General features: G+C 52.2%; 1 protein-coding gene and 1 long non-coding RNA gene across 13 annotated transcripts in view; one reads left to right on the top strand and one right to left on the bottom strand.

Annotated features, from left to right (window-relative positions):
- GRHL3 (grainyhead like transcription factor 3) overlaps positions 1-16,826 on the top strand; it is a 116,904-nt gene extending 100,078 nt beyond the window's left edge. For 8 of the 12 annotated variants that reach the window (XM_068994409.1, XM_068994410.1, XM_068994411.1 and 5 more), the window contains 4 exons: positions 390-454; positions 2,589-3,935; positions 13,791-15,288; positions 16,004-16,826. In XM_068994409.1, the coding sequence (XP_068850510.1) occupies positions 390-454; positions 2,589-2,703 (180 nt within the window). In that variant the 3' untranslated portion in view covers positions 2,704-3,935; positions 13,791-15,288; positions 16,004-16,826. Of the gene's footprint in view, positions 1-389; positions 455-2,588; positions 4,550-12,047; positions 12,148-13,790; positions 15,659-16,003 lie in introns of those variants that run through there. The other 4 variants (XM_068994406.1, XM_068994405.1, XM_068994404.1 and 1 more) reach the window with 4 other exon arrangements.
- Positions 7,170-16,899, bottom strand: LOC138098137 (uncharacterized). The gene is made up of 4 exons (XR_011146545.1): positions 16,817-16,899; positions 15,943-16,054; positions 9,434-9,604; positions 7,170-8,099 (listed from the first exon to the last, which is right to left on the bottom strand). It is a non-coding gene; the product is annotated as an uncharacterized lncRNA (long non-coding RNA).
- Between the last annotated feature and the right edge of the window lie 948 nt (positions 16,900-17,847).

Genomic DNA, 17,847 nt, shown 5'->3' on the forward strand with positions numbered 1-17,847 from the left:
GGAAGGAAACAAACAATAAACCTCCCAGATTTGGGGTGGCTTTATGGCTGCACTTTAAGCTCTGTTGGTTTTACAAACTTTTAAAAATAGGGAGTTTGAAAAATGTCAGCACAGAGGATTCTTTGCCATCTTGTCCCTCTCCTGTCCCTCACCACAGAGAGTCAGAAACCTTTATGGAAAATGCTTGGCAAAAAGCTACAAAATTCCTGCCACTCTAAGACCAAAAGAGAACTTGCCCAGGAGAACGTTCAGGTCATGGTTTTGTTCTCTGGAGTAAAACTGAGGAGGAATCCTTTGCTGCTAAACACCGGGGCTTGATGTTATCTTTGATTTTGATCATGGGAATTTCACTTTACAAGTACAAAGATTTGCCATGTTTTCTCTCACAGATTTCAGAAAAATATGGGCTTCCTGAAGAAAGCATTTATAAAGTCTACAAGAAGTGCAAAAGAGGGTAAGCTAATCTCTCATCTGCTTTTATGCTGGGCCTCCAAACCTGTCCTCTCCAACCCCTGCCATTGGCTCCAAGAGCATTTTAACAAGATAATAAAAGGTAGAGCCATGTCAGGCTCTGCTATTTGGAGCATATAAAACTCAGATCTTTCTGGGCTTTAAAGATTTGGGATAATGCTTGTTCATATTATATTTGTTTGGAGGGTAAAGTCTCCCAAGGAGAGGAAGTTGGGTGAAGGAGGAATTGTTTGGGGAGTCTAATGGTGATCCTTTGTGCCTCAGTCTAAAAGCCTGAGGTTATGGAGAACTTATCAGAGAGGGATCAGTGTTTGCTTCTCCAAAAAATGCTGGAATGTCCCTGGCTCAGGATGAGGGATGGGCCATAGTGAGTATCTGAATTTGTCAGGAGTTCCTCCACCTGTTGCTGAGCTCAGGGCTCTCAGTGCTGGCAGATGCTGCTCATTAGCCCCAGAAATGGGAATTTTCTCCCCAGAGGAAAAGACCAGCACTGGTGGCTTCAGGGGAGAGGCCACCTTGACTTGGGTTGGCTTTGGTGTTGTTCATGCCTTGATCTGATAAGCAGCAAGTGTTGTTTGGTGATGACTGGGAGGGAAAGCAGGCAGGTGTCCTTCCAGCTCTTCCCAAAGTGCAGGAGCAGAGAGGTATCTCATGAAAAGGAAAGGCCACGCCTGGAAATGAGATTAAATAAATAATTTTGACACCTGGTTTAATGAAGGCTGGACGTGACCCATGCCAGCAGCTACTTCTGAAGCATGGGGAGATTGAAGATATCTCCACTCTGGCTGGTGGCAGGGTCAGGCCCAGCTTCCTGCTCCCCCAGATTTAATTTTCAATAATTTTATCCTGTTGCTCCACCCTAAACAATCTTCTCCTGGTAATTACAGCTTGAGGGGCAGATCTTCATCTGCTGTGAGCCAGTGGGGCTCCGTGGGGCTGCCTGGCCTGGCAGCAGGGCAGGACCTGCCCCAGCCATGGCCTTGCCACAGGGATGAGCTCAGCAGGTGAACTCGGTCCCAGGGTGACTCAGGAGCAATAATGAGCAATTTTGGATCTTGGTGAGGTTTGGTCTAGAGAAACAATGCAGGGCTCAGATTCCTGATCAACGCTCCCTGTGATAGTTTGTGGTTGAGAAATCAGATGGGAGCACGGCACAAGAGGCACAGGTGACTTCTCTGGCTTCCTGCTCTGAGGCAGGTGGAGATAAAGGGATCAGCTCTGCTGGTGAAGCTTTTGGGTACCCACAGAGTCTCTCTGGGGCACCTGTTCGAGGCCAGGGCTGGGATCCAGGCTTGGGGGTGGTGCTGGGGGTGGGATGCAGCTGGGAACATTCTGATTCACTGGGCAGAGCCTGGGCAGTGCCAGAGCCCTGAGTTCCAGGGTCTCCCTGAATTCCTGACTGGGCCATGACAGAGTTCCCAGTGCTGGTGACTGTTTTGTGCTCCAGAAAGGCAGCTCAGCCCTGAGCCCTGGGCACAGCTCTCACCACAAGAGCCCAGCACGAGAGCAGAGCTGCCACCTCCACCTGGGAAATCCGGGCAGCTGTGCCAAGGCTGTGCCAGTCCCTGCACCCCACCCTGGCTGCCCTGGGGCCACCAGGGCCCCCTGGTTGTGCCTGTTGAACTCTTGGATTTGTCAGGTGTTCTGCTTTTCTCCTTGTTGTTCTTAATCCTGGCTTGAGGAGCATTGCACAATTAACGCTCCTGCCCCATTAATGACCCCGGTGGGAACCGGGGGGGGATGTGCTTCCTGGAAAGAGAGAATTTGTTCTTTGTGTCCTCTAAACAGTTACAATTTCACAGTGGTTCGTGGGAGCCCCGGGGTGATGCCAAGCCCCTTTGTTCCCGTTACAGTAACGAGGGGCTCTTGTCTGGCACAGAACCAGGGCCCGGGGTTTATATCCACCCTTGAAATGTTTCCTTTTCCTTCTGTCTCCACAGAAGTGATTCCAGGTCAGAGAAGATGATGATCTGCAGCTTGGCTGGATCTTCCCTTGTGTTGTGCCATGGCTTTAATTAATTTATTAATTAATTAACAGTGGTTGAGCCCCTCAGCCTGGAGAAGGTGAACTGCTTTCAGTGTGCTGCATCTGACCCAGCCGTTCTTTTTCTCTGTAGGATCCTGGTGAACATGGACAACAACATCATCCAGCACTACAGCAACCACATGGCCTTCCTCCTGGACATGGTAGAGACAGAGAACAAGTTCCAGATCATCCTCAAGGAGCTCTAAAGAGCTGCAGGCAGCACTTCCTGGGACTTCTCTCCAAGCTGGCACGTGTGACCCCACAGAACTCAGCCCGGTGCCCCCTCTTGTTGCCTTGACTTGAACCCCCCATGGCCCTGGGGCTGGGCCACAGACTGCTGTGACATCATCCTGTGAACGTTGAGTTTATTATTATTATTATTTTTTATTTTATTCCCTTCTGGTGCTGGGCCTGAGCTGCCATTCCAGAGCTGGGCACACAAAGTGACACTGCCAGGCCTGGGCAGAGAGCAGAGCTGGTGGCCCTGGCAGTGCCTGATGCCAGCCCACAGACCCTCCAGAGCATTCCCAGCAGGGCTGAGCCCAGCTCTGAGCTCCTCTCTGGCACAGAGACTCTCCCAGATGCAGTCACAGCTCCTGTTGAATGGACACTGCCTGTTGAACACCCTCCCCTGCCACATCTCTGACTGTAAATACCACAGAGGCCTCCACAACTCTTGTTTATACATTTCTGTATTGTTCCTTTTGTATTTTATATGTTATAAATATGCATTGTTTTATACTGGACTCAGTATGGTGACACAGAGCATTTCAAACACAGGCTGCTTCACATTTCTCCGTGAACTCCTTTTGTAACTGTGTTGTTGGTTGTGTTGTTTTGGATATTCCGTAGTAATAAAGGCTCAAGGACTGAAAATGAACCATTTTCCCCAGCTCTGGAGTCGGAGTTGGGATGGGCTGTCCAGGAGCCAGGACAGGGAGGTGACCCCAGAGGCACCGAAAGGACTCGAGGATGTTTTTGGCCAAGGTCTGTCCCACGTGCAGCCACCATGTCCAGCTGTGGCAGCACTGTGGGCCAGGGGCCCTGAGCAGTTCCAGGCACAGCCCTGTGCTGGAGGGATTCTGTCACACAGGGCTGGGGACACTTTAAGCAAGTGAAAAAGAAAAGCCCAGTTTGACTTCTGAGCAGAAGCAGTTCTGCCTCTCTGTGTCCCTCCTCCTGTGTCCCACATGGAATATTCAAACTCCTTCCACTCTGTGCTAAAACTGCCTGAAGCTGCTTCCCATCTAGGCAATCAAATGCCAAGGGGAGCCCTGTATTTTCTAATTAATCCTCTGGCCAATGAAAACCAGGGCCTTTCATCCTCAGCTTTTCCTGCCCATGCTAAAGATGCACCTGAGTCCTGTGAGTGGGGAAGAAAGAGCAGCTCCACTCACACTGGGAAGAGGATTTGGAAATGTTGAAATGTGTCAGCTTGGTGAGTTTTGGATTGCTTCAGTGTTGTTTGAGGATGGCCTCTAAGATGAAGTGAAGATAAGGGGGAGGCTTATCAGCTTTTGGGATCTCCCCAGCACTCCTTCACTTCAGATCACAAACTCCTTCTTCAGCAGGGTGGCTCTGATTCAGTGTTGATTCTGTGAGTCCTCCTACAGCAGAATTTCAGCTCCAGTTAAAACCAGCCACACCAGGAATCCCCCAGTGCTCCGTGCCACCAGCTGAGAGCTGCAGGTGCCCTGTCCCCTGCTGTGGCAGGGGGCTGTGGGGGCCCTGCTCTGCTCAGGGCCAGCTCCGTGGCAGGACTGGCTCCAGGGCTCATCCTGGCCAGGGTGACCCTGTCCTGCCCGGCCATGGGGACAGGCACAAGCTGCTCAGGTGGGGACAGAGATGTTCCTCTGCCACTGCCCTGGGGGAGCCCTGGCAGTGGGGACAGTTTGCTCTGCTGTGCAGGACAGAGGGGGAGGGCTGCAGGCAGCCCTGCAGCGTTGTGTGCATGCAGAGTTGGGGGGTTTTGGGCACCTCTCACCCCTCAATGAGTTGCTCTGAAAGTCTGATCTTGGGGTTAACTTCCTGCCAGATAAACACACTGTCACCCATCTGAGCCTCAGTCACTCCAGCCTAACTCGGGCCTCCAGCAGCACTACTCCTAATTTACAACAGCAAAAGCCATCTCAGTTGTAACTCTATGTTCCCAGCAGAACAAGGATGAATTTTGCTGGATTTTATGGTGTTGCCTTTCCCACAAACCCATCCTAGGTTTTGCAGGGTGAGACCCACCCTGGCTGCAGCTCCCTGAGCGCGCTGTGAGAACGGCTGCCCCGTCTGGGGGTGGGATGGAGGCAGAGACCCAGCAGCTGTTTCTGGGCAGCTCTGGGTAGTCCTGGCCCTCTGGTTGAAGCCCCGGTGCCTGCTGCGTGCAGGGAAACGCTGCCGGGGCCGAGTCCCCACCCCTGCCCGGCGAGGTGGGTGTTTTGCTGACTGGCTCAGTATCGCTCATCCCTTCCAGCCAAGGCGAGTTGCTGGGAGGTTGCGTAAAGCAGAGCTCCCAAATATGTGAGAGCATTCCTGACTCCTTGCCCGGAGCCCACCAGTTCCTTTTGAAGATCGAGATAGGAGCGATGAAGGCGATCTTCACCCCGAGCACCAAAGGTCGTGTGAAAGCACCGAGTGTTTTGCAAAGGGCTCCCTCCCTCCCTCGGGAGCTGCCCGGACCCTGCTTTGTGCTGACTGCAGCCAGAAACGCTCACCTGAGCTGCTCCGGGAGCTGGGCCTGGCAGGGGGTGGCAGAGGGGGTGTCTGGACTCGTGCTGAGCACAGGGTGTGTGACAGAGCCCGTCCCTGAGCCAGCAGCATCTGGCCCTGCCCTTCTCCCTTAGTCCTACCCTGGTCAGCACAGACTCCCCTCCAGGGTGACTCCCCAGCCTCCAGCACTGGGAGTTCTCAGGTGAAAACACAGTGGAGCCCATTGGTTGTTTTAATTACTCAACATCTACAAAACTGGAAGCTTTCAAACCAATTTTAGCTAATGATCATCTTCCAATTCTTAGAACCAAGTACCACTAATTAGCTCCTGGTGAGCCAGCCCTGGCAGGCCAGCACAGGCCTGCTCATTGTGTGCAGAGTCTGAGGGAAATCCTGACGCAGGAATCCCACTCTGGCATCCCAGCTCTGCTGCTCACAGACCGGGAGCTGCTTCCTCCCCCAGCTGGGGAGGAAGGAAAACTTCCCGAGTGCTCCCCGTGAAAAATGCCCACAGAGACAGAGATGCATAAAAAAGGAGGAGCAGCAGGCTGTGAGCTGAGTTGTGCAAGAGCTCTGGTATCCCCAGCGCTGGGTGGAGGGCTCTGCTCCTCACTTCTACAAACAACACCCAGTTTCTGTGTCTTTATTCGTGCTTATTCACTCCTTGCATCATCAGGCAGGCAGCTGAGGAGCCCGGTGTGTGGTGTGGCTCTGCAGGGCTGTGAAGGGAAAAACAGCATCCTGTGTTTTGTTAGGACGCCCACGCGCCGTGTCCGGAGGTGCCCTGGTGCTGTGCTGGGCATGGGAGGAGAGGATTAAAGTCAGGGAAATCAAACCCTGCCTGCATCTGTTTATAAGTGTGCAAAGCTTTAATAAAGCTGCTGAGGGTTCCCCCAGCTCTCTCACTTATTTCCCCACTAGTGCCTTGGATTTATAGCATTACATTTCTCGGTGAGATGGGCACTAGAACCCCCAGACTTGTGGGAAAGTCCTGGAATCATCAGCTGGAAAGTGGCCACAGAATCAGAGCTCAGTGCTCCCAGCCAGGGTGCACAGACTTGGGCTTCACCTCAGTGAGTTGAGGGCTGTCCTGGTTGTACATTTGACTGGGAGTCCTGGGAATGCTGAGCCCCTGGCTCTGAGGCAGCCCAGAATGAACTGCTGAATAAGCAGCCTTTGGTAAAGCTGCTGCTCTGTGTCAGCCCCTGAGTGACTTAACTGTGATTTTGCCTCACTTAGCTCTGTTCTTTGGGGCACAGCCCAGAACAGCTCTGTGTGTTCATGCACTGGTGTGGCATTGCAGGGTTTCTGATCCAGTTGCCATAAAAGACTGAGGAAAATGAGAGGGGGATTTCTCCACAACCTGCAGAAGGTATTTCTTCAGTTAGTTTGTAGCCACTGTGGGCCCGACGTCCAAGCTGACCACCCTGGCCTGGCTGTGCTCCTCTAGGAGCCGGGCAGGATTTGCTGGCAGGGGATCCCAGCTGAGTCAGGAGCTGCTCTGGGAGCTGGCACCTTGGTGCCAGGCTGGGATAGGAGCTGCTTGTGGCTCCAGAAAAGCCCATTTCCCCGTTTGTGCTGCCACAGGGGCTCAGGACAGACCAATGTCACCAGGGTGTCCCCTCAGTGTCTGTGGCTGGGACAAAATCTACAGCTGGGTGAGTTCAAACGCTGGGAATCACAGCAGGAACTGCTCCTGTCTGCTCTCCCAGCCCTTCATAACCTCCCACAAGGACTTGGGGATCTTAGAAGGAATAAACAGGGCAACAAACGAGTGTGACTAACTGAAAAAGCCGTGTTACTTGCGCCTGGCAACAATGAGCCAATGGGCACTGAGGGACGAGATCCCAGAGCTCCGCCCTGGATGAGCCCAGCTCTGCCTCCACCCCGGGATGAGCTTGGCATCCAGGCAGGGAAGAACTGTACCAGGGGATGGGTTTGTGGCTGCATCTGCCTCTCCTTACCAGTGCTGGTGTCAGGGCCACATCCAGCTCTGCTCCTGTCCCACAGCAGCCGGGCAGCTGCCCACTGGGCTGTGTTTAACCCATTCCTCTCTGAGGGTGGGTCCCTCCTCCTGCGTCCCCAGGCATTTCCCGATTCCAAGCCACAGGATGTGTTTCTTCTCCCATTTCACTCAGCTTTAGGTCAGGAAGGCTCTGGTGAAGCCAGAGCAAAGGGGTGCTGGTGGTTCTGATGCTGCTCTGTGCCCCCACCCTCTCTCCTGCAAGTGCTCCCCTCTTCCCATCAAACAGAGGATTTCTGCAGCTGGAATGTGTTGTACCAACAGCCAGAGTGATGTGAGTTTTACACACACACAGAACTCACAGAACCTGTTTGTCCAAAGCCCTGACAGTCAGCGATGCTTTAATGGCCTTTACACTGCAAACATGCTTTTATTTTTTCAACCTTACCTTTAAAAATAATACTGTAAAATATGAACCAGCCAAGCTGGACAAGGAGCTGGTAGTGAGGACCCCAGAGCCGCTGTGTGGCCCTCAGGGGGGGACACAGGGGAGACCATCCAAGGGTGCCAGGAAGTGCTGTACTTTGTTCTTAGGAGGATTTAGACACTTGGTGTCACCCCAAACCCTCTGTGCCCATGTGGCTGCCCCGTGCCCTGTGATGGGGCTGAGCCCCTCGGCAGCGGTGCCTGTCCTCAGGTGTTCCCAGGGGAGCTCTGCTCATTTCCCTGCTCCATCTTCCCTGCTGGGTGGGCAGTGGGGCTGCTCAGCCCCGTTTGTGGTTTGCTATCTCTAATGCTCCAGAGCAATCTTTATTTTTACCTGGCCCTTCCTGTGGTCTGTGCTCTGTCTCTGCATCCACGAGGTCACGGAGCCCAGGAAGAAGAGGATCCTTACCAGTTGGGATGGTTGGAGCAGAGAGATTCCAGCAGAACTTCTGGCTTTTGGGAGAAAAAGAGATTTGAGGAACTTGTTGAGGGTTTATATCTGGAAATAGAAGCTGTGGTTTCTGGGGAGGTGGATGCTTAATCCTTCTCAGCCAAAATCTTTGGGAAATGAAGTGCTTTGGGAAGTGGAAGTGCTATGGACTGTGATGTTTATTGTAAAATAATGGATTTGCCATGGTCCAGCCTTGCAGAGACTTGGCTGCTCCCCTCTCCAGACAGTGCTGGAACCAGGGCAGTGATGCCAAAGAACTCCAGCTGGGAGTCCCTTGTGCTCTCTCCCACTGCCTGCAACAGCAGAGGGAGCAGGCTCTAACCCCAGCAGCTGGGTGTGGAGTGTTTGTGTGTTTTCTGATAACACAGGCTGGGGATCTTCCCTTCTCATATTTAATTTGCCCTTTCCTCCAGCCCTCTGTCCTTATCAAATCCCTCCTGGCATTGCTTCCCTCCCAGCTTCCTTTTTCCCAAACCCCTGTTATGAGATCCAGCTGCTGAGAGATGTAGTAAAGATACCCCTGTTGGGTAAGGAGAGCCCTGGGCTTTCTCATGGGCTCATTCTTTTCCACGGGCAGGAATTTATTGTTGATCTTAATCTCAGGCCAGGCAACGTCACTTCGTGGTGACAATAAATATTCTTGAACAATCTGCTGATGGATTTATTTGTCTTCCCAGAAGGATCCCAAGGGGCTTGGGAGAAGGGAGTTTCTGTTCATGCCTTTTTGTCCCTCTGAAGTGGTGGCAGGATGGAATACCTGGGAATGGCAGCTCTGGCTCGAAGGAGCACTTTTACAGGCCTCTCTCCAGCTCCCATTCCCAGCCTCAGCAGGGGCTGAGGAAATGGCCAGGTTTTATCCATCAGTTTCCTTGGGATCCTGTGCAGCCACAGGTGTCCTTCAGCATTCCTGCCCAGGGCTCCCCAGATTTGAGTCTTTCTCCTCAGTGTGCTCCTCTGGGGGTGAGTTCAGCCACAAAACCAGCCCAGCCTAAAGCCTCTGCTTGGGATATGAGGAGTCTTTTTCCAGGTTGGTGTGCTCTGGCTTCTTGCTCCATACAATGGGGACAAGAAGTGGCCCCCACATCCCGGGGTGGTGCAGGGTTTAATTACTGTTTGTAAATGTCTGGGAGATCAGCTGATAAAGGGCCCCTGATCCACTGCTCCAGGCTGTTCCCAACCCACACTGCCCTTCCAGGCACTGCCACCTCTGAGCCACTTCCTGGGACAACAACTGTCCCCTTTGGAGCAGCACACAGTGGGACACTCTGGGATCACCCTCCCGTGATGCATTTTCATATATCCCGTGGAAGTGGGGTGTCTTCCAGACTGCACTCACCTGGAAGGAGTTCTCTTTGCTTCCTTGGTGGGTTTGTGTGGCTGAGGCTGCAGACTCTGGGGTAAACCTGCAGTAAATCCATAGTTCTTGTGAGACAGGAGGTCTTCAGCTGGAAGGAGGATGTTATTCCCTTGGGAGACACCTTGGTGAGGGAATCCATGTTGGGATGACCTACAAGACAAACAGGAAAGGGATGTAAATACCAGCCCAGGCACTGAGGAAGGAGAGTGCATCCAGCAGGGAATGTGAGAAAGGAAAAGAACCAGTGTGACAGGACCGTGTGGGGAAGCTGCTGCTGCTGGGTTGGAAAAGTCCTGGGCACAGCTGATTTCCAGGGACACTGACAAGGCAACGCTGAACTTAGTCCTGAGCACAGGAACAAAAGCACCATTAGCAATTTCAGGGAATCAAACAGGAGAGCTCCCAGCTGGTGTCAGCTGGAAGATAAAACTCTGTGCCCTCACTCCAGGTCTCACCCACAGCAGGCAAAGGGCCAGGAGACGTTCTGGAGCTTGGTACATTATGCACCAATGTGGCTCCTCCTGAACCCTCTGGCATTTCCACTGTTGTGGGGTGTTCTGGTGATTCCTTACAGCTACTCCAAATGCCCAGAGTGGTTTCTGGATGGTTCTCCCAGCAGAGGTTCAAAGGGGCCTTCTCAGAGCTCATGGAAGGCTCCTGTGACACTTCAATCCAACCTGCCCTAAAAGCTCTGGATCTGTGTGTGAAGGTGCTCCACGGAGGAGCAGAGCCAAAGTCAGCAGCACCATTCTCCCTCCCAGCTCCGGGCTCATGGATGTGGAGAAAGCCATTTCCCAAATTTTTCCAAATTAAATCCTCTTGTGGTTTGGGCCATAAACACTGTCTGGGCAGAACTGGTATTGCTTTGCTTGCAGAAATGGTGAGTTTCAGCAAGAAAAAGGGCTTGGGGATGCCTTTGAATTGCCTTTACCTGTGGGTGATGACCAACAAAGGCAAACCCACATTTCAAATCCAGTTGTGTCCCTGTGAGTGGTTACAGCTACCAGCAGCACTCGGACCAAAAGCTGGGAGAGCTTCCCAAGGGCAGGAAGGTCTCTCTGTGACTGCCCAGGACCTGAAACTCTGGCAGGAAATGTCTCTGTGTGTGACTGCTGTGTCCAGCATCCTCCATCACCTCTACGAGTCTGATTTTGTTCAGGGCCCCAGAATTCCAGGTGGGAATTGCTGTTCTTACAGTCAGGAATCTGTGGTGCCAAGGGTTATGTGAGTTACCCCAAATCATAGAATAGATCACAGTGACATGGGGACAAAATTCTTCAGATTGCCAGGATGCAGCTTTACCTCCTGGAACATCCTCTGGGATTTAAAGCTTTTATTGGTGACTGCTCAGATTGACTTTTCTACTGGGCTGTAGGGAGAGGAAACATCTGATGGGCAAGGCTCACTCAGTGATGTGAGAGAGTCCAGTTCAAGGTGGAGAGGAGAGGAGCAAGAAAACCCCTGCATTACAGCTTCAAACACAAAAAGTTGATGCTTTTTCTCTGTGTTTATTTTCCTTACATTTCCTATGGGAAGCTGGTGAAATGCTGAGATGTTGAACTGCCTTTGTTGTAACACAGGGTTTGGTCCCGGAGCTGAGGATGGCTTTGAGGACTGCTTGGACACTTTCCTTGTTTCTCACTACTTTTTTCCCCCCTCAGTTTTAATCTGTCACTCAAAACCAGATCCTCTAGTGACTACACAAAAGCTCCTTTTTGCTGAGTGAGAGCAGTGACCACGAAACTGCAGGATCTGTCCACCTTCTTCTTCTGAGATGTCTCTTTGTCTATAGTCATAAATTATCAGCCACTGCCATCTTTTAAATAGATAGTTTCCTGTTCTGCCTCTTGTAGGTTAGATATTATCTCCCCCAGTAAATAATGAGTCAGTGATTAATTCAAGAAGGCCGTTCCCAGAAGCAAATTCTTACAATGTTAAAATTAATACGATGCGGAGCCATTATACCATGATAGAGAAAATAATTATGGCCTGCAAACCAGTTTAATCAACACAGAACATGCTGGGGCAGGTGCTCAGCCTGAGTGAGTCACTGCAGGAGAGTTCAGAGTCCCAGTGGAGGGGCTGTGTGAGTGAACAGGATTGTCCCGTGTCAGCTGAGCCCCGGGATCTCTCCATGTGCTCTTTGCACACCCAAATTGGGAGGGAAAACACCTTTGCTGGTGTTTAAACAGCATCAAGTGACTATAAAAGCATGAATTGCTTCAGGAACGTGCATGCAGCCACTTAAGATGTCTCAGGCTGATGAGTGGCAGCTTATTAAGCTGATTAAGTTGTGTCTTCACTCTGTGTTAAGCAGCTGTGCAAAGTCATCACATATTCTGGAGTCAGCAGGCTCTGCCTCAGCACAGGGATGGGGCTGCTCTAGGAGCAGTCTGAGAGGGGACAACTCACTGAGGAATGGCTCAAAATCTGGGGAAAACTCAAAAACTCTCTCTAGAAATAACAAAACAAGCCCAAAGCAATCACAGCTACAGCAAGACACCACAGAAGGGACAAAGCAGCCCGGGAGATGTGTGTATGTTATTATAAACCATCTGATAGTGGGTAATAACACCGGGTGTTCTGTTAACAGCTCCCACATCTCCAAACACCCGGAATTCCTGTGGATCAAGGCTTACAACACCCTGCTGCAGCCTGGGCACCCTGCAGGGCTGGGGAGCAGGCACAGAACAGTTAAGTGACTTGCACAAGGGTGAATCAGCAGGACTTGAGGGACTGAACCTGAAGGCAGGTGCTGAGCTGGAGGAGCTGGCACAGCTCCCCAGCAGTGCCACCAGGCGTGACCCTGCACCCCCTGAGCCCAGCAGTGCCACCAGCTGTGACTTGCCAGTGCCTTTTTTAGAGTTAGGGTGGCCAGAACTAAACCCACCATTCCAGCACCACCAGTGATGGCATTATTGTATTTCCTGTATTGCTTTCCAAGTCACACGAATTTTATGCTTTAATTTTAACTGTGCATCGAGGTAGGTGTCTTCACAGTTTCAAAATTTTAATCCTTTAATGCAAGTCTCCTGTTGCATGGAAAGCTGAGTATTTCTGGGGATGAGGAAGATCAAATTTCTCTGCTGTTTATGGGGCAATTTGTATAGACTGGGAGCCACAGCACATCTAAAATCTCACCTGGAACTTCTGAGCTGGGCCTAATTAATTCAGCATGTGGGCAGAATGCATTATTTGCAGTACCACACCTTTCCTGCCTCTCTTCTTTTCCTGGGCTTTTCAAAAAGAGAACTGGGCAGGATTCTATTTATAGAGCCAAATAAATCCAGCCCTGCCTGTGTTGTACGTGATCCCTCCAGCTTTTCAGATGTGGTCCCATGAAGGGCTGAATGCCCTTCATGTCCTACTTCTGCCAATCCCAGAAAGAAAAAACAGTGGGAATTGGAAGGTCTGGGACCATACAAGATAAAAGAAACAGCTTTGTACTAACACAAATGTGAAATTATTCCAGTGTGTAGGATGGGAAGAGATGAAGTTCCTGATCTTTAAGAACGTTGTGTGAACTTCATTAATTGTCTTGTCTGGCAGTTACCAATGGAAAAGATTCTGGAGGTGCCTTGGTTCCTGTTCTGGTGACTTGAGAGTTGGATTTTGACAGTGATCAGATGCCCCCTCCCCAAAATGGCACAGGAGGGAAAGAGAACAGGGAAAGGCCTGGGACCGAAGAACAAGACAATGGGCAGTTGAGAGGAGAAAATTAAGTTGGGGCATTATTCTTCTCATACAAAGACACGAGGATGAAGGGATTTAATTGTGTTTGGCAGGAGCAAGAAGGAGCAGGGAAGATGCCAGGCTCAAAGGGTTGAGAAAAGGGTTGATTAAAAACACCATCCAGATGGAACCTGTGCTTGGCCACAGCAGCAGCAACCCTGGAATGACTTGACCCCCTTAAGGAACAACCAGGAATGGCTGGGAGAGGAGTGGAGGCTCCTGCTCTGCTTGGCCTTGCAAAACACTGAAGGGAAGAGTGGCTGGGAGTGGGCAGGCAGTGCTGGCTGCTGCAGAAGGTGCTGATTTATTGTGAGATCACGGGGAACTCTTCCTGCTCTGTTTTCCTCCCTCAGCTGAGCTGTTCCCTGCTGCATGCACGGACAAGTGGAACGGTGCTACTATGGTGCTAAAAATAACAAACACCAAATATGGGCCACTCCATCAAAACTGGGAGAGCTTTGCAAGGAATCAGTCCCCAAGGAATCAGTCCCCAGTTCTCTGTGCGCACACAGTCCTGGTGAATTCAGCCTTTCCTGTAAAATTGCCCCCTGAGTTATCAAGCAGCTGAGCACGGATCATCTTTTCCACTTATTCTTCTTTGTAGGAAAATGCTTCAGGACAGACCAAAATTTGAGGTGTGTGTTGCAACTCTGTGAATTTCAGCAGAACTGCTCTGGCTTGGGCTGTTCCAAAATTACAGGAGATTTCTGAAGATGTGGTCTGAGGGCTCATCCACAGGGAGCAGGGATCCTGAGCCAGCTACTCCTTATCAACAACCAGAATCAGAACAGCCCCTGCACTGCCCTGGCCACAGGGTCCATCCCCACATGGCCCTGCCATGTGCTTGAGGTTGTCCAGCCCATGCTCTGTGGTCAGGAGGGTTGTGCTGAGGGAAGCAGGACCTGCCCAATTCTGCTGGAGCTGATTATTAAAATTGCAGCAGGTTTCCAGAGCAGCTGATAAAAAACTGCATCCGCAAGCTCCTTCTGCCCTGGTGCTGCTGCCCAGCCTGTGAGGGTTGGATGCAACCCCTGCTCCATCAAGGGCAGTTCCTGCTCGGGCAGCACGTTCCTGGTTAGCACCTTCCAGGACAGCACGTGCCAGGGAAAGGCTCCAGAGCCCTTCTCCCATCCCATGCATCCAGCTCTGGGCTTGGCACGTCCATCATCACCTCAGTGCTGCTGAGGGTAACTGGAGATTAGGCACCTCCACACCCTTGGAGATTTAGGTCCTGGACGCCTCAAAGTGCCCTCAGAGTCCCTGGAATTGTGTTTTGGTGATGCAAGGGTCACTGTGCTGTGAGGCAAATCCACCAGGAGCAGCTCCCAACCCCAGTGGCCTGGGTCCTGCAGGGATGTGCACAGACAGGGGTGAACTGGCAGAGTGACACAAGTGGGTCAAGTCCCCTGTTGGGTGTTCTAGGTCAGGCAGTGAGAAGCAAATAAGCTCTTTCCACTGCCTAAATTACAAGTGAGTAACCCTGCTCAAGGAATGTGCTCCAGAATGGCCGAGGAGGGCACAGCCAAGTGCTTCAGGTGGAGGAAGCCAAGGCAGCAGCCCCCAAAAGCTCTGGTGTTGATGGGTCCAGTGCTTCCCCTGCTGACCTGCTGCAGGAACTCTTCTCCAGGGATAAAGCCTCGCAGAGAAGCAGCCAAGCCCTTGTGTAGTTTGTGGTTTGGCCTCCTGCCCACTCTGCCCTTCCAGCAGGAAATTCTCAAAGCGAAGGGAGTGCTTTGTGAAGCTCCCTGCAGACTCTGCCTCCTCTCCTTTAGTCACACTCAGCATCAGGTCAGCTGGCACTGCTGGAAGCTGACCAGGCAGACTGATGGCGCCTACAGAAAGTATTTAAGCAACTTCTCCACCTTGATCATTTTTCCCTCATCTTTTTTTGTCCTTTACGTCCTTGATTGCTGTTATTCAACCCTGAGATAATGCACTCCTGATATCACTGAGATGGGAGAGACAAGCAGGGAGCGAGAGATCAAAGGAAGGAGAAGAAAGAGAACATGCCAAAGGCAGAAGAAGAAAGAGGGGAAGATGCCAAACACTTCCTTGATTTACCTACTTTACATACCCAGTACAGAGTTTCAGAAATCCTTCATGTACGTAATTTTGGGAGTTCTGGGGTTACCACGTAGTCCCCAGACAGCAGGAGGCTGTGGAAGGGCATCCTCCTTCCCCCAGCTGAGGAAGCAGCTGGGAAGGTGGATCCAGAAAGCCCAGGAGGCCCTTGGCACCTGCGAGTGTTGGCTGGGCTTGAAAAGGAACCCGGCCGGGAGCAGGCTGGGAAATCACGGCGGGTTTAACGCATCTTTCTGCTTCCCTCTGCTGGTGGAAGGAGGGTGTAATTCCCGAAAATCAGGGATCAGCGAAAAGGGCAGCAAAAGGCAGAGAGAAGGGTCACCTGGTGGTATCCCTGCACAAGGATTAACTCCACTGATTGCTTTGAATGTGCTCCTGAAGAAATGCCACGTGTGTGTCCTGGAGGGGTCAAAAACATGGGGAAAACAGGGCCAGAGCTGGGTGGGTGGGAGATGGGGAGGTGGCACAAGTGAGATGATGTATCTGGAGTCATTTCCAGGTCTAAACCACTCCTATTTCATTACCATTTCTCATTCCATTATCAGTTGTGATTACAAAGTTAATTTAATGACCTTGATCTAAACTTGGTTGCTATTCTTGTCAAAGAACAGGATCAATATCAGTAGGAAAAAAACCCCAAACCCTTGTAAACTTCAAACATTTTTGTTACTCACTTGGTTATACTGAAATCCCTTTGATTGAGACTTAAATCTCTCTTTTTTTTCCCTCCTCCAGTTTGAGTCACCTTCCTGTGGTGCTTATAAGGACTGGAGGAAATCTGGAAACCTAAAAAGAACAGCCAAGGATAGCAACACTGAATATGGAGATCCAGGAAACATGTGAACTCAACACCAGCTCCCATTTGAAATGGGATGTGTAAGATAAAGGCAAATCCAACATTCAGGCAGTGTTCCCATCAGGAAATCAGCAGTCACTCCTGCATTTCATTTCCCTGTTTTATTTAAAAAACCCCTTGGAAACACTGCTGTTGATGAATGTGACTCAGTGCTGTTAAATCCCCTTTGCAGATTTCCTCCTTTAGCGAGTCAGGGACTCAAACAACTCCATCATGGGGTTCTGACCCTCTCCAAACTGCAAATCTGATGGCAGAGGCTGGGCACCCCTTCAGCTGTCAGAAATATGGTGACAAAACCACTGACACCTCACCTAATCAAGCTCTCAAGCCACAGAGCTGCACTGGCATCAGGAAAGTTTAAATAGAAATTCCATGGATTTGCCCCACCACCGTGAGGGAGCAAAGATGAAACTTTCCCCTGCAGCACATCACGATCTGATGGCATTTCTTATTCCCTTGTGCTGGTTTGGCCTCAGGAGGAGGATTTTGGACCTGGACCATCTCTAACCCACTGTGGCTATAAATAGTTCCAGCTATCCCTTCATTTGCTCCAGTAACGACCCCTGGCTGTGCTTTGAGTGAAAAACCTTGATGTGGTTGAGGTTTTCACCCTCCAACTCTGCACTCGCTGTGGTAAGTGCTGTTTATTTTTGGAACATGGCACTGAATGGGTGCTCTTCTGCTTGAGGTACCTCGTGCTCCACAGCATCCCTGAGCTGGAAAGGCAGGGATCCAGTCGCAGCCCACACGTCCAGTGTCACGACTCAAGTCAGAGCCCTGATTTTGTCTCTAAGCTCAGTCCCAGCTCTGAACGTGCAGCAGCGCCGAGGCTCCAGAGCTGGCCCAAGTCAGCCGTGGCCTTTGCTGTCTCCACTGAGTGAATGCGGCGCTCGGGGGGCGGGAGGAGCCCTGAGGTGGCGCCCTGAGGTGGCGCCCGCAGGTAACGCCTCAGGTGCGGCCGCAGGTGCGGCCCCGGAGGGCGCTACCGGAAGCCGCCTCACGGCCCAGCCCCGCCCAGGTGCGGCGGCGCGGTGCACGCTGCGAACGGCGAGTACCTGAGCGGCTGAGGCAGCGCGGGGAGCATCGGGACATCCCCGTCCCCCGCTCAGATGAGATATGCGGCCTTTATCCGCCCGTTCCTGCCGGCACCTGTCCGTTCCTGCCGGTGCATCCCCGGCCCTCGGCAGCACCGGGAACGCGGACACCGGGTTGCCGAGACAACAGCCGCCTCAGCTCTCCTCCAATCGCCGTGCCTGTTACTTTGAGCACTGCGGCAGGTGCCCAATCGCAGGCGAGCTTTCAGCGCCGCTGCGGATGGTTTAAGGTGGCTCGGCGGAGGCGCTTCGCGCGTGCGCCTTAAGGCGGCTCTGGCTGCTTCTCGCGCCACCGAGAGGCGCGCGCACACACCGGGAGGGACGGATCCCACCGGGGCAAAGCGACGTTCCCTCGTGGGGAGGCGCCGGGCCGCAGCTGTCCCTGCAGCCCTGGGCCGGGGAGCGCCCCGGAGCTCCGGGAGGTGCCCGCGGGACCGCCCCGCCCCAACCGAGCGGCGGAACGCAGCTTCTTCCGCCCGGCCCTTCAGAGCCCTGCGCCCATAGGCTGGGCCAGGCCCCGCCCTTGCTCAGCAGCCAATCCGCGCTACCGCCTGGGGTCCGGCCTTTGATTGGCAGTGCCGGCGGCCAATGGGGGGAGCCGGGCAGGAAGCGACCGCGGTGCTCGACCG

This window comes from Aphelocoma coerulescens, chromosome 23 (assembly GCF_041296385.1).
Source record: "Aphelocoma coerulescens isolate FSJ_1873_10779 chromosome 23, UR_Acoe_1.0, whole genome shotgun sequence".
NCBI classification, from domain to species: Eukaryota; Metazoa; Chordata; class Aves; order Passeriformes; family Corvidae; genus Aphelocoma; species Aphelocoma coerulescens.